General features: G+C 42.2%; 1 protein-coding gene across 1 annotated transcript in view; it reads left to right on the plus strand.

Annotated features, from left to right (window-relative positions):
• The window catches only part of CYRIA (CYFIP related Rac1 interactor A), a 56,123-nt gene extending 34,292 nt beyond the window's left edge, over positions 1–21,831 (plus strand). The window contains exons 3-11 of the mRNA XM_052649107.1: positions 8,484–8,605; positions 9,854–9,959; positions 12,182–12,318; positions 12,785–12,862; positions 13,038–13,154; positions 13,243–13,322; positions 14,704–14,830; positions 19,250–19,320; positions 21,723–21,831. Of these exons, the coding sequence (XP_052505067.1) occupies positions 8,484–8,605; positions 9,854–9,959; positions 12,182–12,318; positions 12,785–12,862; positions 13,038–13,154; positions 13,243–13,322; positions 14,704–14,830; positions 19,250–19,320; positions 21,723–21,786 (902 nt within the window). The 3' untranslated portion in view covers positions 21,787–21,831. The remainder of the gene's footprint in view (positions 1–8,483; positions 8,606–9,853; positions 9,960–12,181; positions 12,319–12,784; positions 12,863–13,037; positions 13,155–13,242; positions 13,323–14,703; positions 14,831–19,249; positions 19,321–21,722) is intronic.
• Positions 21,832–25,138: the final 3,307 nt, after the last annotated feature.

Genomic DNA, 25,138 nt, shown 5'->3' on the forward strand with positions numbered 1-25,138 from the left:
TAAGCATCCGTGTAAGCCTGGTGACATCAGGGAGACAGAACTAAACAAGAGCAGCTATTGCCTAACGAAGCCCCAGGCTGGTGTGGAGGACAATATAGGCAGACGGTTCAAAGACAAAATAAAATAAGGGGCTTAGAAGAGGCATGGTGCGGCCTGAGAATAGAGGGAGAAACTTCTAGTTTCAAGAAATGGATGACCTCAGGAGGAATTAGAGAAGTTTTCTTGCAAAGGTGGAATTTGGAATGGACTTAAAACAATGTGTATTTTTTTCCAAAGATCTAGAAGACCTGGGTTCATTCTCTGGATTGGGAAGGTCCCCTGCAGAAGGGAAAGGCTATCCACTCCAGCATTCTTGCCTGGGGAGTTCCATGGACAGAGGTGCCTGGTGGGCTACATACAGTCCATGGGGTCGCAAAGATCGGACACAACTGAGCGACTAACACCTTCACTTTCAGAAGAGTTTTCCAAAGAGAATAGTTGAAATCCCTGAAGGAAAACTACAGAAGATAAGAGCTGAGTGGATGAGAATTTCAGGCATGCTTGTGTTTAAAGGGAGCTTGAGTAGGAGAGAGGCTACATTGAGGGAGAAGCAGGGCAACTTAATTGAGATTCCTGATGGCAGGGCTTGGGCCCCACCCAGTTTGGTGACCCAGCCATCAGCTTGTGTTGAGCTAAGAGACCGAATGAGCCCAAGGGGACAGATGCTGGCCATGTGAAGGAACAGAATAGAACAGGCCAGATAGCACAGCCAGAAGACCTAGACTTTCAAGAAGGAGGGAATGAAAATAGATTCAGATTCTGAGAGTAGTCAAGAAGGCTTGAAAAGGGGATGATGAGTTGGGCAGTTAGCTGCCTAACAGATTCAGGATTTTTTGCTTTAAATACAGAGGTTGGATTGCAGAGAGTTAAGGAGGAAGTCAGCAGTAAAGGGAGAAAGGCAGGCTGAACAGGGTGTAACAACAGCTTAAATGCATGTGGCACCTCTGCTTTGAGTGTTGAATGTTCTTTTTGAAGTCAGTGATGGAATATAATTGAACTGGGTCAAATGGATATAATTAAGCTGGGTCAAAATTTAACACAAAATTAGACACATCTGTCCTTAGGTATTCCAGTTGTGTAGATCTGATTGACCTTTGTAGTGGGTTCTACAGTCTATGCTTATATTTCTACACAGTCACTTACCGTCTTTTTATTGTTTTTTCATCCCATGACTATTTTCTTTCCATGAACAAAAATGTTATATTTTGATGAAGTGTGATTCATCATTTTCTTCCTTTTTCAGTAAGTGCATTCTGTTTTCTTTAAGAAATCATGCCTATTCCATGGTCATAAACATATTCAACTACATTTCCCTAGGAATGGTTTAGAATTTTAAGCTTTACATTTAAGTCAATGATCAATCTTAGCAAGTTTTTGCATATGTTATGAAAGAGGTATTGGGTTTATTTCTTTTTTCATGTGATACAAAATTATTCTAACACAGGCAGCATTGCTTTAATGCCCTTATCATAAATTTGTTAACTATTTATAATATGTGTGGGGCTACTTAGGGACCTTTTATTCTCTCTCATTGCTTCTTGATCCATTTCACCAATTAATGCCAAAACATAGCAACTAATAAGTTACGAAGTCAGGAAAAGCAAGTGCTTCAACTTTGTTCTTTCCCAAGATGTTCTGACTATTCTAGCACCTTTATTTTTCTATATAATTTTATGTATCCTTCAAAACTAGCTTTTATGTTCACAAAAAATCTTGCTTGGATACTGATTGTAATTATATAAATCAATAAATCAGTTTGGAGGTAATTGACTTCTAGGCAATATTAATTTGTCCTACCTATGCGTATAGTCTTTCTGTTTGTTGAGATATTCTTTAATTTCACTCAGAAATATTTTATAGTTTATAGAAATCTGGCATATCTTTTGTTAAATCTACCTTTAATCATGTCATATTTTGACCGTAACAGTTTTCTTACCCTTCATATTTGAAGCAGTGTGTATTTCCCTATTTTGTCTGCCTTTCTTTATAGCGTGTTTCTTATAAACAATATGTAGTTGCCTCAAGCTTTTTCATCCAAGCGGGAAATATCAACCTTTTAATTGGTATGTCTAGTCCATTTACTTTTAATTATTGTATGTGCATTTAATTAATGTTTGTATTTGTGTATCTTGGTGTTGTTTCCATTCGTTTTCTCCTCTTTGTTTCTCAGTGTCTTTCTGTCTTTTAAGTAAACCAAAGAACTTTTAGTACTCTTTTGTGTCCTTTCTGCTGACTTTTTAGTTGTGCTTCTTGGTCCTTACTTTAGAGATTATTATATACATCTTTAACTTACTGCCATCTGCCTTCAAAATGCATTGTTTACTTCATGAAGAATTTAAGAAACTTGTCATAGTAGACTTCCAGTCACCACCCTTCCACTCACTCTGTGCTACTGTTACATGTTTCACTTCGGTGTACATATGTTATAAACTCATTGCAATGTCTTTATTTTAAACTTTAAGCTCTCAAATAGTCTCTGTGTATTTATATTTGTAATCTTAATAGATCTTTTATATTTACTGACATATTTTTCAGTGTTCTCCATTCCTTCTGACATAGCTAGGTCTCTTTGGTATTATTTCACTTTAGCCTAAAGAACTTCTCTGTGGAAAAGATTTAGATGGCTTCTTATGCTTATGTCATGTGTGACCTATTCAGTATCTGACATAGACCTGGGCACGAAGCATAAGCTTAGGAACCTTGGCTTCTTCACTGATGCTAATTCAGTAACTATCTGCAGAGTGTCTTCTGTATCCTAGCTTCAGGCAGGACCAGCAAAAGTGGGGGTCGGGTCTTAGAGGAGCAGAGGGTCATGAGGGGGAATGACATAAGGTACATAAGTACAGGAACATTAGAAGAGCACAGACTCTTTTTCAAGGAGTATGTAACTATTGGGGAGATCAGATGCAAGCACAATGACGAGACAATAGTACAGGTAGCAGAGAAAAAATCTGTAATAGCTAGAACAAAGAGAAAGTGATGGACTAGCCAAAAGAAGTACAGGTTCTAGGCTGGGATGAAGATATGTTTCTTAGGCTATAGTAACTGAAAAGTGATTTTCTTATAAGAAAAATCCACCTTTATGAGCATAATAGGAATGCCAAAAACCATAATGGTGGTTGATGGCATTAGTCAAGAGGGAAATTCTAAAGCTCCCAAGCCATGGTACTTCCAGAAAGGCTCTGCGTATTTTGACTGGAAACAACTACAGTTGCCTACTCTTTAAAGCAAGGGTGTGGGTGCGTGTCAGATTATGCAATCGGCTGGAATTTCTTTGGGGGATGCAGAATACTTCTGCTACTGATCTCTTCTTTCATCTCCCGCTCTCTGGTACTCTCACATCTGCTGTGGTTGTGCATAGGAGGCTAGATAATCTTGGAAAGGGAAAGGAGGACAATAAAAGATGTTTTTGGTCACTTTACAAATGAAACCAAAACAAACAAAAAGCAAAGGAACGGAACAGACCTGGGAAGCAACTTGTTTATGCCAAGGCAGGGATTCATTCAGAGATTCTTTCAGTTTCTAGCACTTGCGCTTTGCAAGTGCTTTTCAGCTGTCAACATCCTGTTTATGGTCCTACACGTCACAGACCCCCACAGGACCTTATAGGGAGGAGACGAGGCTCTTGCTAGCTCCCCTCCGTCTACCAAGAATTCATCTGAGACCAAGAGAGATTAATTGGCTTGCCCTGAGGTCTCATATTGAGTGAGTGAAAACTTATGATAGGATCTGGTTCTTCAAAAATTACATCCCTGGAGCTCTCTCTTCCCCCCATGACATCACAGGGATGCCTCAGCAAGTGAATGAAATAAACAAGCCTTCAAGTGTCTTAAACCTCCCTGCTTTTTGCAGTCCCTCATCTGACTGTCCCTTGGCAAAGGGCTCTGGCATAGGATGACTGATGTTCCTGTATAAATAAATATGTCAGTCCCGTCACGCTTACGTCTTCTGACAGACCTTTGCAATTTTAGATTGTTTTTTTGTAAGCAGTTAGTATCGTGCTATAAATCGTTTCCACTTTTACATCCCCCAGTGTTCATATCAGGGCTTCCCTGGTGGCTCAGATGGTAAAGAATCTGCCTGCAATGCAGGAGGCCCAGGTTTGATCCCTGGGTCAGAAAAATCCCCTGGAGAAGGGAATGGCAACCCACATCACATCAGTGTTCTTACCTGGAGAATCCCACGGACAGAGGAGCCTGGTGGGTTACAGTCCACGGGGTCTTAAAGCATTGACCTGACTGAAAGACTAACACACACACACACACACAGACATATAATGTTAATATTAGATAGTTATTACACTTCCTAGTTTATCCTGCAGGGGTGAAGGGTGAAATGAGGAAGTGGGTGGAGAAGGAGAGCTATAGATTTAATTTATGGTTTGGCAAACCCTTCCTGCTCTGCCTTTCTCTGGTGCTTATACAGCAGCTGGTGGGTGCAGAGAAAGGGAGGTATCCTACTGATGAAATGCCAGGGCTTCCTTCAAAGCCAAAGACATCTCCAAATAAATTGTCGTCCATTCACATTTTCTTCAGTTAATTTGTTTGATTCTCTGTCAGCTTTTCCACACAGTCTTGAATAGGTCTTTAGGGGTAGGTGTGTGTGTTCCCGGGGCTTGTGGAGACAGAGTGCATCCTTGGCTGATTTACAAAGATAAGAACTCTTTGATTTGACAGCCTTGCTCATGGTTGAGCCCTGCCGCCTGTGCCCTGGGGTATGTTCACGGAAGATGTTCCTTTCTGACAAACAAAGCTGGTGGCCACCTTGCTTTGCATTGGCACAGGCACAGTGGAATGCCGAGAATTCTGCTCTCAGTAAATATCACAGTCCTTCAGCACGAAACCTCCCCCTGACCCCTGTGACTCTAAAATGCTGACAGTTAATATCCACTGTCACTGGGAAATTGAGTCAAAGGAGGATAAATAGGTCCCCTATAAACAAAATGAATACTGTTGAACTTTCTTAATTGATAAGATGGTGCTTTTTCCATTAAAAATTCTAGGCACTTGGAATTCAGCAAATTCTTGACAATAAATGTATGTATTCAAGGTCACAGGGCACATGATACATTTTCATTCTTTCCACAACAGCTAGAATAGGGGTTTAAATCACTGCCTGGAGAAAGGCCTGGAGAGGCTTGTTCCAGGGCTCCTAGAAGTGTTCGTTTCTGAAATTGCCTGTGTAAATCACAGGCACTTTTAACAGCTTCATTGTTAGACAGGAACAGTCCAGCTTTCTGTAACCATTCTGCTCAATTTCGATGAAATAACTGGTGATGATTAGGAATTTAGAATGTGATTCTTAGAAGAAACGTCACTAAATAATTCACTGGCTACAACTGGAAACAGGGACCCATTTCCATCATCATCATTATTATTAGTGTGTGTATGTACCTTTGACTTAAGATCAATCTTTGTGTTAAAAATAGAAAAACAGAAGCCTTAATTCAGAGTTCCTGTTCACTCAGCAAATGCTCTAGGAGGTTGCTGATAGGTTAAATAGTAACCTTTCCAATCACTAATTCTTCTGGGTCTTTTTCAAGATGTCTCTCCTTGACATCTGAAGACACAATACATTTTAAAAGCATGGTGACCAACTGAATCTCAATTTGGAGAATGCCAAAAGTGTAGACCCCAAAGTCTCTCAAAGGACTATTCCAGAGAGTGAAATAACCGCTTTAGAGTTAGGAGAGTAACATTAATGCAGTTTTGCACGCATCCAATATTCTATTAATGTGTTAACCACACTGAGAAAACATTGAGGCCATAGATAAATGATGGAGGATTTAAAAACACATTAACTAAAGTGTGAATAGTCAGTCTGATTGTAGGTAAATGCATATTATTTTCACAGTGACAGTGAGACATGCAACAGTGGTAAAGCCATTTCAGGAGACAAGACGGAGGAGAGGATCTGGAGGCAGTAAGGTCTTTATTTTTTTCACCACTTCTCAACACTCACGTTCTCTGTCACATGATCAATTTCATCATTTGTCCATTGAGACAGACATGACACGTTTAGTAAGTTTCTCCTCAGGGCATATGAGAGCCCTGAGGACAAGCATCCAGGCCCTATCTTCAGATAGCTTGGTATTCAAAGACGAGCAGAAAAACCATCACAAAACAGTACGAATTGCTGTTCAGTTGCTAAGTTGTGTCTGATTCTTTGCGACTCCATGGACTGCAGCAAGCCAGGCCTCCGTATCCTTCACTATCTTCCAGAATTTGCTCAAAGTCATGTCCACTGAGTCAGTGATGCTATCTAACCATCTCATCCTCTGTCACCTCCTCTCCTTTTGCCTTCAATCTTTCCCATCATCAGGATCTTTGCATCAAATAGCCGAAGTATTGGTGCTTCAGCTTTAGTGTCGGTCCTTCCAATGAATATTTAGGTTTGATTTTTCTTTAGGATTAACTGATTTGATCTTCTTGCAGTCCAGGGGCTCTCAAGAGTCTTCTCCACACCACAATTTGAAAGCCTCAATTCTTTGACACTCAACCTGCTTTACGGTCCAACTCTCACATCCATACATGACTATTGGAAAAGTCGTAGCTTTGACTATGTTTCAATCATTCAGCCCATTTTTCTACTGCCATTGCTGTGTGCCAGGCACTGTGTTAGATCCTGGAGATACAGTGTCAAATGAGACAAATAAGGTCTGAATCTTACAGTCTTGTGGATCAGATTCTCACTTATTAGTCCTATCTGTTCTTTTAGCTAGGGGATCAAAGTGGGGTGAATTATGAACTTAGGGATATGGGCCAAAACCACATGTCACTTAGGGTTACATGGTCCTTTTCTCATTTGAAAACCAAGACAGACAGATTAGGGCTTCTCCCAGCTGGTACTTTCTATCTCGGAAGTTTATGCTACTTGTGATTTGAGTCCTCTAGACTCTTACAGCAGCCTGGCCCAGAAGCCAGGGACTGTGCAGTCAACACCTAGGGCTTAATTAATAGCTGGAAGAAAAGGTGATTCTGTTCCCTGACAGAGAAAAGCAGCAAAGCCTAGGACTTACAATTAGCCTAACCAATTATGGAAGAAAATGAGCCTGTAATTCAGGAGACGCGAGTTTGAATCTTGCTTTGGAAGATTCCCCTGGAGGAGGGCATAGCAGCCCACTCCAGGATTCTTGCCTGGAGAGTCCTGTAGACAGAGGAGCCTGGCGGGCTATAGTCCATAGGGTTGCAAAGAGTGGGACATGACTGAAGGGATGAGCACACATGCAGGTACCCTTTCATTAGTGAAGTCTGCTGGGAGAAGTCAGTCCCTTAGGACTTGGATTTTTGAAAACAGATGTTAGGAGATGACATCTGTCCTCTTCCTGTATTAGCAATGCCTTTGTTTTAGATGGAGATTAATTTCCTAACTAGCCCGGGCAAGAAACCTATTTTATAGGCATTGTGAGATAAATAAGACCCTATCTTTATCACCATTCAACTTCCACCCACCAGCCCTCACAAAATATTCCTGCAGGCAAGAACATACATTGGCTCCAGGAATGTAAACAAGTTGGAATTCATTGAGGAACTAAGTGGATGTCTCTGTGACTGTTAGAATTTGTTCTTCAGTATTTAAGTTTAAATGCATTACTTATTTTTGTGGATAAGTTTCATGGTTACGACCAAAGATGAACAGTACAGGAGTCTTTAAAATGAACTCTCTGCACTTCTTGAGCTCATGTTCAAAAAGGAACTCCATTGCTTTCTACATCATTGTGTTCTGCAAAGATACATCTATGCCATAGCTCTGAAGGATTAATTACAGAAAATCTTAAGTGTTTTTTAGTATGTGAATATAAGAGGGACTACTTTCCCATCCAGACTCAGATTCACAGACTTTCAGTCACAATAGCTTCTATTAAATATTAGAATTGGATCCCAAAAGGTAATGTTTATTCTTCCTATCACCCCGTGTACCATGTGACACATAGTATATGTGCAAAAAAAGAAACAAAAGTGATCTATACAAATAAAGGGGTGCCTACAATGATTCCATAGACTTTTTAGGTGGCTCAGTGGTAAAGAATCTGCCTGCACTGCAGGAGACATGGGCTTGATCTCTGGGTCAGGAAGATTGCCTGGAGAAGGAAATGGCAACCCACTCCAATATGCTTGCCTGGGAAATCAAATGGACAGAGGAGCCGGGTGGGCTACAGTCCATGAGGTCTCAAAGAATCAGATACAACTGAGCGACGGCGCATGCACAATGATTCCAACAAGCTTTGTTAGATATGAGTGAAATATTTGTAACTATTTTGAACTGAGTAATGGCCAGATCCTCTGTTAGTTTTCATTTCTTAGCACCTTATTATGTTAAAGAGGAAATACCATGCCTGCAGGAGTCACATAGGATTGTCTAGCGGGTAGAATTGAATGCCGAGCCTCTTCCCAGGCTGTTTATAAACACAAGCCTCTGTGTCTCTTGGTTTCCTGTCTGCCTAGATGCCCAGCCCACAGAAGGAGAGAGGGAAGTATGGAACCAGATCAGCGCCGTGCTCCAGGATTCCGAGAGCATCCTCGCAGACCTGCAGGCGTACAAGGGCGCAGGGCCAGAGATCCGAGATGTATGCCAATAATAACACTAAGCTGACAACGCCCTTGGTGGAGAAGGGAAACCCACACACGCACACACACAGCAAGATTAAGTAATAGCCCTAGTTTTTCCTAGCATACCAAGAAGAACAAGGAGGGTAATGTGTCCTTAAAAATGTATGAATGGTCCCTTTTATTCGAGTCCACTGATCTGAACACATAGTGCTGTGCACCATGTAAAGTGCAAGCCATTCTCTCCTCTGACATACATTTGAAATTGTGGGACTCACATTTAAACAATAATTTGTCAATATGTTGCTTCGTATAAGAGAAACATACATATGAAATCTGTGAACGGTAGTTGAAATATGAGTCATGAGGTCTGGGTGTATGTGAACTTTCCAACATTTTGTAATGATTTTTGGCAGGTTTCATGACTATCACAATCAAGAGACATAAACAACCTCCCTTAAGGAGCCTGCTTGTCTGTCATCCTGAAATGACGTGTAAGATCAAAATAATAAGTGCAGGAAAATGAAAACAGTGACCAAAACAACAACAAAAAAATTGGCAGTGTGGCTTTTGAGAGTTTGTCATGCCTTCAAGGCAAGAAACTTCACACTCCTTTTGTTTGAAATAATTAGTTTTGTGAAAGTATCGGCACACACACACATTGCCATCACCATTTTCTGGAAAAAAAAAAAAAAAGACATAGCAACAACAATAAAATGCCGCTAGCATCATAATCCTCAAACTGCTGAAACCCAGGCGAAACAGTGTTTCAAAGAAAGTAGCAGCCTATTAAGAGGTTATTTTTCTACTTAAGTGTCACCATTTAATTTAGGTAATTTAGGTACCATCTCAGTCAGACTGCCAGGAATGTAATACATATTATAGAGAAAGGAAAACATCTATAGAATCTGTACTTCATAATGAGCACTAGCTCTACTTTAGAAGAATCAAATGGTCATGGAGGAGATCTGAATTGCTTCCAATTAGACATGCATTTTTTTTTTTTTTTTGCACTGAAGATACGAGAAGCGAGTCAAATGACATGGTGTCTAATTGTTGAGCCATTTGCCTTATGTCCAAGTGCTAAAATCACCATCCTAATTGAGCATCTTGGACAACACTTCCATGAACTGATTGAGGCAGTACACAATAGCAAAAAACAGCAGGGATTTTTTAAAAAAACCTCAAATTCTTTCTCAATCTTAAGTCATTTTGATGTGGAGCCTGCCGCTTCTTTTTAAGCAGACAATTCCATCATGTTTTGGCAGGCCATCCAAAATCCCAATGACATTCAGCTTCAGGAAAAAGCTTGGAATGCAGTGTGTCCTTTGGTCGTGAGGCTGAAGAGATTTTATGAGTTTTCCATCAGGCTAGGTGAGTATGTATGTATGATTTTCAGGTCCCTCTTGTGAAACTCTGTGACGGTGTTTGAGAAAGTAGCAGGAAAAGCTCGGAGATTGGAAACTGCCCCACATCCACTCTTGTGCATCATCAGAGGCCACTCAGATACAAAAACAGCAGTCATGTCCATTTCTGACAACATGCCTCAGAGTTTCCTCCGCTGCATTTATTGGCATGTTTCGAGTGTCTTTACTAATGGGTCTCCCTTTGGTTTTGTTCTCAGCTAAGTTCTATTCTTGACTGTATTACCCTGTCTGATGACATTTCCAAAGGACAGAGAAGTTGGAAAATCCATGTTACCTCCTAACCCAAAGAGAAGTTGGTTGGCTGGAATCATGTGTTAAATTTATTTGGTTGACCAGAAAAAGTTAATTCGGATTTTCTAGATGACAGCACAGAAAAACCCAAACGAGCTTTTTGGCCAACTCAATAATATAGCAAAATACAAGAAAGACAAATATAACGTTCTGTTCTTAAGCTTAAAAAAAGAACAAAAAACACAACCCTGTGCAGGTACAGGATGGCTTTGCAGAGGTCAGAGTAAAATCAAGTCTGGTTGACAGTAGGCTCCATGTGACCACCGATATGATATAACCCCTCCCCCAACAGTAAAGCTATCTGAGGTTTCACTGGTTAAAACGTATGAAATGTCTAGAATGAGGAAGGGGGTTTTATTGTTGTTCAGTCGCTCAGTCATGTCCGAGTCTCTGTGACCCCATGGACTGCAGCACGCAAGGCTTCCCTGTCCTTCACTGTCTCCTGCAGTTTGCTCAAACTCGTGTCCATTGAGTTGGTGATGCCATTCACCTATCTCATCCTCTGTCGTCCCCTTCTCCTCCTGCCTTCAACCTTTCCCAGTATCAGGGTCTTTTCCAAAGAGTCGGCTCTTTGCATCAGATGGCCAAAGTATTGGAACTTCAGCTTCAGCATCAGTCCTTCCAATGAGTATTCAGGGTTGATTTCCTTTAGGAAGTGTGTGGTTATGTTTATTCTACTTCTGCCATAAGTGAGTGCCACATTTTAAGAATTAAACAGAGAAAGTGAAGTACCCTGAGGGAATAATAGCTATGATGTTGAGAGAACTTGAAACTGAGACTCCAAGGGAATAGTTCAATGAACTGAACCAGTTTTTCAAGAAGAGCTCCTGAAGACTCTCAGGTTGAAGAGGAATTGACTTCTCAGTTTCCTCAAAGTTTGTGTCTAGACCCCTTGAACTGAAATGATAAGGAGCCAAGTGTCAGCTCAGCAGATGGAAAAAGATCCACCAAGGTCAAGTGGGCTGCCTCAGAAGACAGCGTGTTTCTGTAGATAGAAAATGCTAGTAGATGTCGTCAGAAAGAGACTGTAAAAGGCCTCTAGGGATGATAAAGTCAGCACCAGCGAACCCTTGTAAAGAGCCAGATAATAAATATTTTAGGCTTGTGGGCTATCCTATCGTTGTTACAGCCACTCAGCCCTGCCATTGTGGCACAGAATGAAAATATTAATGAAGCATGGCTGTGTTTTAATAAAACTTTATTTGCAAAAAAAAAAAAAAGTGACTGTGGACCAGATTTAGCCTGTGGACCATAGTTTGCCTACCTCTTCTCTAGAGGATTGATAAAATGACTTGATGCCAAGAAAAATATATTGAAGAAAAAGCAGGAAGGAAGGTTTAGAAACAGACAAGTGAGAGTAATGAGACTGTTTTCAGGATAGTAAGGGAGGTAGATATGGCAGCAGGTTTGTAGAAAAATATTCCTGCGATTTGCTAAGAGTGTCATTGCAGAGAAGGGCTGGTGTGGACTAGAAGTCTCTCCCTGCAAAGCAAGCAATTTAACCCATGCATTCACGTCCACCTCATCTCATCCTGGGTCATAGATGGCTGTCCCATGGACATGATCCTATTTGTGGTTTTCTACAGTGTTAGGATTTGGGACAACAGAACATGGGAGGGTCCAGCTGAGCTTTGGGACCACGGGTCAGTTCTGCAGTAGAGGCAGCCTTCTCAGGCATGGACGGCAGGGGGGTTCCTTTTCCTCCTTATCCACATACATCACATTTCACACTGTTCGGCGGGGGCAGGGCGGGGGGAAGGTGGAGAGGAAAGGCTCACACAGGTTATCTCTGAAAATGTCAACTGGGGCTGCAAATTGGGCTTTTTGAAAAATCTCTGTGGTCCACCTCAAATATGTATGTATCCCTTTGACTTTTAGAAAAAGCTCTTCAGAGTTTATTGGAATCTCTGACCTGTCCACCCTACACACCAACCCAGCACCTGGAGCGGGAGCAGGCCCTGGCCAAGGAATTTGCGGAAATTCTGCATTTCACCCTTCGATTTGATGAGCTGAAGGTTAGGCCATGTGTGCTTGGACAATTTAACAGATTCATACTGAGCACCTGCATACCCAGGTGCTTTGCAGGGCTGTGGGGTCGGGAAAAAAGATGAGGGAAGTAGCTCCTTTCCTCAAGAGACGTGTGATGTGGTAAGAATTCACACTCCTTGTGGTCAAAGTGATTTACGATGGTGGTTTGTGTGTGGAAATTCAAAATCTGCCAAATGCAACCAGAGAAAACATCTCAAGTGTCTGTTCCTCTTTGGAAGCAAGTATGCTTTCCCTAAAATCTAGCCTAGGGTAAAAATAGGGCATATTCTTAAATAATGAAGCTCTGAGTCTATTTTTAACCCAAAGTTGTTTTGATTCTTGGGTAACAAAGAGAAGTCTGGTATCTGTGCAAAATATAGTGCCTGGACTTCGGGTGCGTAACCCCCCTCTGATGCTGAGAAATGACCTTCTTTCCTCTTTTCTGAACTTCAGATGAGGAATCCAGCTATTCAGAATGACTTCAGCTACTACAGAAGGACCATCAGTCGCAATCGCATCAACAACATGCATGTGAGTCCCTGGATCTCCTGGGTCGACAGCCCCAGGTTCCAGATCTCTTTTAATTTCTGCGTCAGGAGGGGCACAGGGAGAAGACAGAGCCTTTGGGATTCATTTTCCAGAAGCCACAATTTGAAATGTTGACCATCTCTTTATCAATCGCATCTTCTCATCTTCTTTTCATCAGCTAGACATTGAGAATGAAGTCAACAATGAGATGGCCAATCGAATGTCCCTGTTCTATGCAGAAGCCACGCCGATGCTGAAAACCCTCAGCAATGCCACCATGCACTTTGTCTCCGAAGTAAGTGATACTGAGCAACAAAGTGCCTTCTGCCCAGTTGCCCATAAAAGCTGCTAACAGGCTAACACCCTTTGTGTCTCCTATTTAGAACAAAACCCTGCCAATAGAGAACACCACAGACTGCCTCAGTACAATGACAAGCGTTTGTAAAGTCATGCTGGAAACTCCGTAAGTTAAATCAGAGGTGTATCCATGTCAAGAATTCATGTATCTCTAACAATGATGATGGTGGTGATGAGAGCTTCTAACATTTGGGTTAGCACGTCAACATTTCCTTATATATTACCTGAATTAATTTCATAAAGAACTCTGGCAATAGGTGTAGTTATCCCCATCTTAAAGCTAAGGAAGACAAGGCTGAAATTGGTTAACTGACATCTCTCCAAAGATCGCATGGCTTGTTAGATGGCAGAATCAAAACTTGAATCAAAGATGCAGAAGTTGTGTGCACATCAAATGGTGGATTGAGTTAAATGGGTATTGTTATAAGTATACTGGAGAAAAGATTTGAGAGAATATTTAAAACCAAGAGTAGAAGTGGTAAGACTATTGTGAAAATGATAATGAAAACCTCTCTGTCAGGCATGTGGCAGTTTCTTTGTACTTACATTAGTTGCTAGATTTAAAAAATGCTTGAGTTGTTGAGGTGAGGCAGTATGGTAATGAGGAAATCTTCACTCCAGTGTCAGGTTTCCCCTTATTCTGTTTATTTTGTAGCCCCTTCTGTGCCCACTGACAAGTGGTCTGACCTTGGTTTCCTCACCTGATGAGATCCCCATAATGCCATCTACAAGGCAGAAAGTTTGGGAGTGCCAAAGGCGTCAAGAGTGCCTTCTAAAATGTGATGCTCTGTTCAAATGTGAGATGGCATTCCTTTCAGATATTTCATTTGTATTTAAGTTAATATTTATTCCAAGATGGAAATAGTAATCGTCATCATTGTGGAGCCAAGTCAGAATGAAGTTGATGTTAAGAAAGCCTCTAGAATTGACCTGAATTATCTGAATCATCAATGACCCTGTCAAGGTAAGGGAACAGAATTCAAGCTCCACAAATACTCTCAACCCAATGAATGGTATGTAATCTCTTTTAGGTATCTTTGCCAATCTAATTCAATCTGCAGCCTGTATCTTAACAAAGGAAGTTACCCTGACTGGCGACGCAGTAGCTGCTCTATAGAAATGAGCTTGATTCGTTTTCTCCATAATGAAGCCATTATTCTCTATAATCTAGGGCAGCCAGAGAAACCTGCTATAAAATATTCATGATTGATGGGTGGGGGAGTTATGTACGTGATGAGCTGGCTTGCTGAGGGCAGAAGAGAAGAGAATTTACTGCCCTGCAATTTACCTTGTTTTCACATTGATTGGATAGATTCAAGGAGAATTATCATCACCAGTTTCTTTAAGAGCTTATTAATCTGGTTCTTGCAGGTCTAGGATTGTTCTCAAGAGAGGATTGGAGGAGGCTAAACTAGCGAGTTGTGGAGCCAAAAACAAACGGACTCTGTCACAGAAGTAACACCTCTGCCCTTTCTCCTCTCTTCCAGGGAATACAGGAGTAGGTTTACCAGTGAAGAAACGCTGATGTTCTGCATGAGGGTCATGGTGGGGGTCATCATCCTCTACGACCACGTGCACCCCGTGGGAGCTTTCTGCAAGACATCCAAGATCGATGTAAGAACAGTTATGATAGGTGATTTCCCAAGGGGCTTGTGAATGTCGCCAAACAGACCTTGCTTCTCTCTCTCCCTCCCCTCCATCCACCCCCCACCAACTGCCCATGAGTGAGCTCTCCCTGTTGCAAATCCATCAGGGCATCTCTCCTCATAGCAAAAAGTCCAGTCCTGTTCACAGGCATACAACAAACACATCCAGCCTCAAAGGCACAGAAGGAGAGGTGGAGACGCTGATCCCCTCAGCCTGCAGAGGGGCTGAGAGGTGAACAGTCACTTAGCTGCTAGCTGCCCCTTCAGTTTATCCATGTGCCATATACATATTTATTTGTATATGTGTGTCTCAATGTGAAAAGCATTAGGAGATAACTGGATTACAAGACTCCATAGTCAAATCCCAAACAATGTTCCAACTTCCTGTCCCATTGCCCAGCAGAGAGTACTACCTGATTCTCATGGCTTTTCTTGTCCTTGGACTATGCTTGAGCCCTGCACAGAGGGCCCACTCTCTTCTCTGGTAGGGGGATTCCTTTAAGACACTCCTCACATGTCCCCTCATGTGGAGCACATCTCCCGCACCGTGCACGGAGCAGAGCCTTGCTTCTCCTCTGGCCCCAGAGCGCTCGCCATTTTGGATTTTCTGACTCCCTCACAGACTCTGGGGCTTCCCTGGTGGCTCCACAATAAAGCATCTGCCTGCAGTGCAGGAGACACACGTTGAACTCTGGGTAGGGAAGATTCCCTGGAGATGGAAATGGCAACCCACTCCAGTATTCTTGCCTGGGATATCCCATGGGCAGAGGAGCCTGGCGGGCTGTAGCCCATGGCGTCACAAAGAGTTGGACATGACTTGGTGACTAAACAACAAACACAGATTCTGAGTTTGTTGAGAAGAGCAGAGACCAGGATCTATACACCTGATGCCCACTCCATTGCCTAACAGTGTCTTTGGTCTATAGAGCATAATGCTCCTAAAATTTTTGCTTAGTGAATGAATACGATTGGAAAGCAAATGATGGTGGTGTGCAAGTGATTTCCTGTTGATTTTGAGATAAAGACACTCCTCTCAGCCCAGAGTTTGCCTGCAGCAGCACCCAGCAGTGTATCCCTGTATTAATTTAAAACCCTTTAAGTACAGAATAGGACCTTTTGGTACTAACTTATTCTGACACAGCTAAGTAAGGGCATGCACAATCTAGGCTTATTCATGCATAGACAGCAGCATCTTTGAGGCTCTGGTTCTGTGCAGACAGAAGGTCCAGACACCCACAGGGGCCGTGAGTCTAAAGAGTGTAAGAAAACTTATCAGTTCATAATGCAATTCAGTTTACTCATTTTGAGGTTCTGGCTTCCTAGCATAGCTAGCCAAAGTTCTCCATAGAGTCTTCCTTATTTTTAATATAACTCTTTTTATTTCTCAAGAAAATAAATATTCATATAAAAATTTGGGAAAAATAAAGGAAATTAATATACAGAAAATTAAACACGTGTGTGGTAACCTCACCATGGATGTCATGTATCATCACTATGTCACATATGTTTGTCCCTTCATTTTACATAGATGTTTGGGTGTCTGTGTGTATGTATTAATACTTAACAGATTAGCACCCTGCTATAATTGTTATTTAAAAACATATTTAATTAGCAGAACAGTATATTACAGAGTTTTTTCCATACCAATAAATATTTTACTGTATTCTTTGTGAGGCTTTACCATTTTTATGCTATAGATTGAGCATAAATAGCTCTATTAATAACCCATGAATATCATTTGAATATGGATTGAATTTATTACCTAGTACTCATAGGACGTTCTCATTTACCACAGCCATTTGTTAACTTGTCAGAGAGTCAATATTTAAAAATACACTGCGTACCATTATGTCTTGTAGCCTTAAGCTTTAAAAAAAAGCTCGTCCTTCTTGTCATCCACTGACTCTTTCTGTGGAGGCTGTAAACGTTATATGATGTTAGTTCTAACCCTCCCCATTCCTGATGAGGTCTGTTCATGTCGGTCTCACTAAGAGCGGCTTGCTTGTATTGCAGCTCACCCATGTCTCTAAGAAAGTCTCAGGTTTATAGAGCACAGGATATAGACTACATGGTGGGCCATTCTTCTCTGATGACATAAAGGCCCTCCTTCCAGATGCCAGCCTGCTTCAAAGTCAGCAGCTACAGGCATGGGGTTTACAAACCCTCGGGGTATCAGCATCAGCTGCCAAGAAGCAGATAATGAACTAGATTCTGTGCCTTACAGAGAACGTGCCCTTACAGAGGACGTGTTCTGGAGCCCAAGATGGAAGTGCTGAGCTCTAGACACGCAGATGAGGGAGAAATTCCTTCTGCAGAGAGGCAGAGAAACAGGGCGATGTTCCAGGTGGATCTGGACGGAGAGAAGGAAGAGTACTCCGGGCAGAGGATTCATCCCAGCAGTCATGGTGGCCCAGAGGGATGTTCATCAGTGAGAGAACAGATCCTGTTCGTGGGTGTGAGGGATGCAGGCTGGAGTGAGGTGGCATTTTCAACTGATTTGCTTAAAACTACATGGAGCGATCCAATACGGAATCACTCTTTAAACCCGGTCCCCAGCTCACACCTCACCCGGAATCCCAGACCCCACCTCCTCTGGACACCTGAGCTATGGCCGGCCTCAGATCAAAGGTTCTCACTTTCACACACACCTGCTCCTCCTCTTGGGCTCCTGTCTCAGGTATTTCACCTCCTTTCAACTCGGGGTCAAAGCCAAACCTGGGGTTTTTCCGCAGAACCTAGGACCAGTCTTCGCTCTTCACCTTCACACCTCAGCCACCGAGTCCTGTGGCCTGGACCTCAGCACATCCACTCATCTCGCCCTGACCCTCTGTGCCTACGGCCGCTCTCACACGCTCACGCACGCCCTCCCTCACACCATCACTCACACCCTCACTCGCAGGGGCTCCCACTGGCCCTCCTGTCTCCAGCTCTGCTTCCTCAGATCCCTTTCAGTATTAACCACATTATTAGACTGTTGAACACCTATCAAGGGTATTTTCCACAGGTCAAGGCCTCAAGTCCTGAACATGTTGTTAAACGCATGTTGAATCTGATCTCGAATGCATCTCTGTGTTTTGTTATTCACACCCCAGCCTGAGATCGTACTAGAAATTCCCGTAGAGTATCCACCACACTTCTGCCTCTTTCCTAATCTGTGTCCCCATTTCTCCCTGGGCACTTTTTACAAGACCACATATCAAAGGATGACAAGGAGCTGTTTGTCTCTCTTCTCCCACTGGGCTCTGAGCTCTCTTGGGAGAGGGACTGAATCTCTTCATCCTGTGCTTGCCCCCATCCTGCGCCTGTGACAGGCATCTCTGATTTACCACGACATTCTTTTGGGATGAGGCTAAACATACCCGCAAATGATTCTCAGCCCTGTGCTTCTGGCTGCCCCCATCAATCCAATAAGCTTTATCAAGTCTTTGGGAAAAAGCTTTCAACCTACAAAAACACTTTCTAAGTGACCATTGTAAGAGAGGTCCTTAGTATTGTTTACCCAGTCAGTACATGGATATCTATGAGTTTAAAATGACTGTATTCTTTCCAGAATTTTTATTCTTTGCCAAAAAAATTCCCATATATGAGTAATATAACGTGATCTATTGAGATGTAGATTTACCTTTCATGTATTTCCCAAATGATGAATAAATTACATTGCAAGGACTCAAAAAGCTAAGAAACTTACCCAGGTTTATGAAGATTCTAAATAAAGAAGGATGGATGAAACCCAGGCATTCTGCCTCCATGTGCTTCATATTCCTAACTGTTGTCCTTTACTGGCCCTCCCCTGGCCTAGGGAGGGAGACAAATTAACCTGAGCACTAAAATCTCTAATGTTCTCTGAGAAATGCCAGTGTACTATCAGGGATACAAATATGTGGTGGTTACTTCTACCTGGTGAAGGTAAGAGATCAGAAGAGGCTTCCTGGTGTTGGTGAGCTCCAGCTGAGTCCTAAAAAAATTTTAAAGAGATTACCAGTCAAACAACTAAAGGAGGAAATGCATTCTGGGCAGAAGAGTGGTGTAAAATGATCAGGTTTGCAGTTCATTTGGTCAGCCTCCCCTGAGCACAGACTAGAGAAGCTCTGCTCTTGGCTCTGGTGTACAAGACAAGAAAATCAATCTCAAGTCTTTGTCCCCAGACGCCAGACACAGAAGATATTTTATTGTGGTATAATATGAAAACTGACACAGAAGCTTCTAGAAACCCACAGAAGCAACTCACCGGCCCGATGGAGGAGGAAGGTTTATTGGTCATTTCAATGTATGGTTTCTATGAACACAAACAATGTGGTATTATTACAGGCAGATATTGTTATGGACAGATACTGTGATGGGCAGAATTGCTAAGCTATTAACCAAATCTTGTACTTTCTCTTCCTAGATGAAAGGCTGCATAAAGGTTTTGAAGGAACAGGCCCCAGACAGTGTGGAGGGGCTACTGAATGCCCTCAGGTGAGCTTCAGCCCTGTGGGGTAGCAACCCTTCAGGTCCACTGCTAATTTAGATGCTGCTAGGGTCCAAGGGCTAAAAACACCAAGCTTAACCTCTTACGTCTGTTAACACATGTTGAGGTCAGCCCCATTTTTATCATCCCCTTTTCACAGATGGAAGAAACTGAAATTTAGAGAAGTCAACTCACTTGGCAAAAGTTCTCACAACAGATGGCTGAGCCAAGATTAAACCCTGGTCTGGGTGACCCTGCAGATCAAAGACCAGATCCTGGCCACACTGCTTTGTGGTTGGTGGGGACTTGTCAGGAGAAGAAGCCTCCTGGGTCTCACTTCCCCCTCCACCCCTGCTCCCCAGACCTGGCTGCATATGAGAATTAGGTGGGTAGCTTTTGCCAACACTGATGCTTGGGTCCAACCCAGACCAGATGAACTGTAATCGCTAGGATAGGGGCTCAGGCATCCATTTTAGGTTTGTGGGTTTGTTCTGAAGGTCCCTGCATGAGGCATCTGGGCAGTTGCCAACACTGAGAACCCTGCTCCCCTGTCTGGATGCCCTTGTATCTGGCCAGTGCTCCTGACAGCTCCTCACTGCTCCCGAGCCATGCTGAAGCACCTGCTCTTCCCAAGGACACGTGAACTTAATCCACTGCAGGGGCAGGATTCTCATTTGTTTAGCTGTGACACATCTATATAGTTTGTTGCATCGTGCCGATTGGATTGCCATCTGGAAAAGCTTATGGCCCCTGCTGTCTTACTCTTTGTTGATTTCCCTCTGTTCCTCTCAATACCATTCATGTAGTGAATGTTCAATAAGTGAAATGGAGCAGTGATGCTCTATGATGTACAACATGTATGTTTCATGCTCTCATTTAATCATCACAAGTCAGAATGGTAAGATCTATTATCCCCATCTAATAAAGGAAGAAACTCAGATGCACATGACATGAATAAATTATACACTGAGGCTGATCCTTTTTGGTGCAGCTGCTAAGTCACCATTCTTCAGAACAGATGTAGCATTAACCTAAGAGTCTTTCAAATTCTGTGCATAAACCAAGGTTTTTCTCCATTGGTTCCCATTTCATAGAAAGCAGACTTTCCACACTCACTAAAAAAACTTTTGGCTTCTGATATTTTTTTTTTTAAGATTTTTTTGATGCTTACCATTTTAAGTCTTTGTTAAATTCATGACAGTATTGCTTCCGTTTTATGTTTTGGTTTTTCGGCCACGAGGTGTGTGGGAATCTTGGCTCCCCGACCAGGGATTGAACCTGCGCCCCTTGCATTGAAAGGTTAACCACTGGACCATCAGGGAAGTCCAATGTCATTCAGTTAAGCAAGGCTTAGAGACCAGGACACTGTGGCAGACTGCAAATTCCATTGGGTTCTTGGCATTTTGTGTCTCCTCTGGGCACTGTGATGAAGTCAGAGGGTACAGACTTTTGAGGCAGCCAGACCTGGATCCACATCAGAAACCACAAATTGCTCATAAATCATGCATTGTTGTATTTGTCATCTGGAATGGGTCATTTAACATCTGTAAATCTCAGTTTGCTTATCTGTAAAATGGAAGTAATAACCTGTCCTGCAAAGAGTTAGTGTGAGTGTGAGTGAAATAAAAACTCCCACAGACTGCTTAGAACACGGTCAAGATTTTATTACATGTTAATTCTCCTTTCCTTCCTTTTCATGACCAGTAAATGTGAGGACACACTTTACACCACTTCTCTTTCGTATATGGGTCTGCCTTAGTGCCTCCTTGCGGTGGTAATGAGGATAAGCACTCTCACAAACTGAGGAAACAGCAACTAGAGAGTTGGATAATGTTGTCATGGTGACTGGGTGGTAAAGAATCCTCCTGCCAGTGCAGGAGATGTGGGTTCGATCCCTGGTGGAGGAAATGGCAACCCATTCCAGTATCCTTGCCTGTGGAATCCCATAGACAGCGAAGCCTGTGAGCTATAGTCCATAGCGTGGCAAAAGAGCCACACACGACTTAGCAATCAAACAAAAACAGTGTTGCTATATGCAAACCAACCTTGTACAATCGGTGACTCAGGAGGTGTGCCCTAGGTGGCCAAGAGCCTGCACTCAAGCACGTGAAATCTGTCTCCCTGGAAAACAAGATTGCTTGTATCTCCTTCATGTAATTATTTGATTAGGTAGAAGATCTATTTGTTTAATAACCAAAATATAAACTTCTTTGGAAGGAAGGATCGAATATTAAATCTGAGACTAAGCTAGGCACTGAAGTGTGGCTCTTTGTGTAAAGAACAGATTCCAAGTTTGATTTCTAAATATCAGCTGTGCCTCCCAAGCCAAAGATGAGCTGACAACTCTGATCAAAGCTTTCTCAGAGCACACTGTTTGCACACTGACTGCTGTCATTTTCTCTCCATCCAGGTTCACTACAAAGCACTTGAATGATGAATCGACTTCCAAACAGATTCGAGCGATGCTTCAGTAAAGCCTTGCTCAGTGAAGAGGATCTTTGAACTGACCTCAGAAGATGTATATGTTTACATAATTTAATACAGATTGATGTTAATACTTGTGTATTTACATAACCGTTTCCTTCTTGTCACTGAAATATATGGACCTTAATTTGTATCCTGACTGACTCAACCCAGAGATCATAAATTGACTGGAGAGCCTTACCTTCAATGTCTAAAACAAAAACCCCTTCTCCAAAAGGCAGAATTTGGAGACGTTGATCTTTGCTTCTGGAGTTCCTTATACCTGTAACAATCAGAACTTCCCAACAGTTTGTGGTCAGGTTTTAATTCTAGATGTGTGATCTCTCTGGGAAGTATAGTTAGAGAAACATGAAGAGTTTGGTTTCCTGGGTCAGCCCAGCTACAAGAAACACAACCGTTATACTGAGAGAGAGTGAGGGGGAATCCCAGAAAAGAAAATGCCCGCGGAGATACAAACCCCAGTGTCTGGAATTCAGCACACCACCCTCTTTCCTCAGAAGGCACAGCACCCACGCAACTTTTCTGTTTGCACCTATTTTATTTATCAGCATTCTCTCTTCCTATTTTGATTTATACCCTGTAACGTTCCCTTTCCATTTTTCAAGAGGAAAAAGATCAGCATGTTTGCATCAGTTTGTGGAGGAGAACGGAGAATAGAAAGATGTGCTCTTGTGGCTGGGCTGGTGACTGTCATGGAAGTGGGGACAGGTGGGGAAGAAGGACATCCAAGCAACAATGACAGTCATCTCTCTGCTTCAACCCTCTGTCTCCAGGATCAGGGAAGTGGAGCTCTGGCTAAAATTGTGGGTGAAGTTGCTAATATTCCAGTTGTCTGTGGAGTGCTGGGCACACAACTCCTCCTAATAGGAGCCATGGCCTCTGGGGATCATTCATGTGGCAGCAAAGATCTAGCTAGAACTTAACTAGTTATCAGAAAGCTTGGGGAATTTAGAGGGGAGATGTTTATTTTCTGATTATCTGATATTTAAAAGACAGCTCCTCCAGGACCTAACTGTCAGCTTGTTACAATGTATAAGCTCTGGCCTGAGTACTGGGATTAAATCCTAGACTTGTTGATTCAGAGTGAACTTGGAAAATTCACTTAAATTCTCTGTGTCTCACTTTCCCCATCTATAAAATGGGCAAATAAAATAGATAACCTCCAATACTCCTATAAGAACATGAGCCAATAAGAAGACTGACTCTCGCATCCTTCCTTTGTAAATAGAATCTGGTAAGCATCAGCCCACCTTGCCTTGATGATTAACGATATGACAAGGGTTATTCTGTCTGCAGATCAGAGTTTAGAGTGGAATCTTGGAAATCTTCTATTCTGGTCTCCAGTGAGGATGAAGTCAAACAGCATCACCCCTGTGTAGGACTAGAACCCAGGATGCCTCATTCCTGATTCCATGTCCTTTTCTTTTCACCACGTGGCCTATGCATACATACTATAGGGTGATATTGGACACTTTTAAATAAACCTTCAACCTGGCCTGTACAATTGCTTGCCTACTTCTGATGGAAGCAGAGAGTTGCCCAGGGAATGATAATTCCAGAAGTTGGGTTTGGGTATATCAGGGTTTGATGACATTGTCCCAAGGAATGAGCTGTCACACCCATTACTTTCTGGATTTTGGTAGCCAGGTGGCAGTCCCTTGAGTCCTCTAAGAATAGGAGAGACATACTTAGGTTTTATTTTTAACAAATCCATTCAGTGGCAGAATGGATTCCCTGGTCTATATCTAAATGACGGTCAGTCAACAAAGAGGGGAAAAGCCCTTTTCCTTGGAGCTTTTCAAGCTGAACAAGTACAGCTGGTTGGATGAGGGTTCTGTCACAATAACAGAAATGCACTAAATGGCTTTCAAAGACCTTTCCAAACCTAGGGATTCTAAAAACCCTAGAAGAAGCCAGAAGCTGGGATAACACTGGGTGAACAAATTCATTAGATACTCAGCTTCTTATACTTGGAAGCCACATGTTGTCTTTGGGCAACAACTGTCAAGACTAGAAATGTAGAAGTACTCAATATTTATTGTCATGGGGTCTATTTTCCGCCCATATCAGAGAAAGGACTTGCAGAGTATATGGTTGAGCACATTTATAATTTTTAATTTGACTTTCTCACAAGTGGGACTAAACATATGGGGGGAGGAGCTGGCGGCCTGCCCCAATTTAGCCAGGCCACCTTGTTTCAAAGCCAAGATTCACCAGTACATGGATTCTCAAAAGCCCAGGGCCTGAACTATTGCCTCTGGTTAGCAGCAGGACAGGTTAACTGAATGTCTGTGATCACTAACAGGTGGTGGCCTTGGGTCCACTCCAGAGCTGTAGTGGGAGACAGATTCCTTTAACAGACTGTCCTTCAGGTGTCCTTGAACAATCACATTTTTGTGTGCCGCATGCATGTGTGTCCAGGACCCACAAGCTGCTCAGGGGAAAGTGCTAGCCACGGTATCCATGTCAATGTTAGCTATATTTCATATTTGAGGTCTCATAGTTTTCAAATGAAAGTGTACTCCATTACTCAGATATTTATTTTTGGGCAAGTGACAAGGTGAAAATTACATTCCTTAGATGCACTGCTACTTTGGCATTATAATTGTGTTCTCAGAAACATTTTATGTGCCACTAGGCATTAGTTTAAAAATAAAGTGACAATGTTTTGAATTGTGGTGACCCATTGGAGCTGGAGTTTTAATTAAGAACCAGAAAGAAACTCCTGGATACTATCCTTTAACTATTAGTTAATATCAGGCTTCATCGGTGTTTGCTCCTAGTCATCACCATTGTATCAAGATATTAATGGTAAACTGAGGTTTTTAATACATCATCACATTTAAGTAACAATAATTTTATGCTTCTTCAAAAGAAAAATGAAGCTTACTCAGTCTTGGGATCTAACTGTGCAGTAGACATCAGAGACTTCTCATTCAATCTTGTATCCCAGACAGCTACAAATTTTTGTAGATGTTAATAATAAACATTGGAATTTTGTCTTAAAGAAACAAAAACTTTGGAACCCAATTTTCCCACTACATCTATAAAGGCTGTTGCATACACAAAGCTGTTTAAAAATTGTCATATGTTGTTTGCTGAAGTCATTGTAATTTTTTTGCCTGCTTTGCCTCTTTTTGTACAGAAGTTTTGAGTGTGAAATGAAAATTAAAGTTTGGTACATATATTTAAAAATACACTTCTTTCATATGATGTTCAAGGTTGAGTGGGTAATAAGCACAGTCATAAATACTTGCTGTGCTAAGTGTTAGTCGCTCAGTTGTGGCTGACTCTTTGCAACCCATGGACTATAGACCACCAGGCTCCTCTGTCCATGGAATT

Source organism: Budorcas taxicolor, chromosome 11 (assembly GCF_023091745.1).
Source record: "Budorcas taxicolor isolate Tak-1 chromosome 11, Takin1.1, whole genome shotgun sequence".
NCBI lineage: Eukaryota > Metazoa > Chordata > Mammalia > Artiodactyla > Bovidae > Budorcas > Budorcas taxicolor.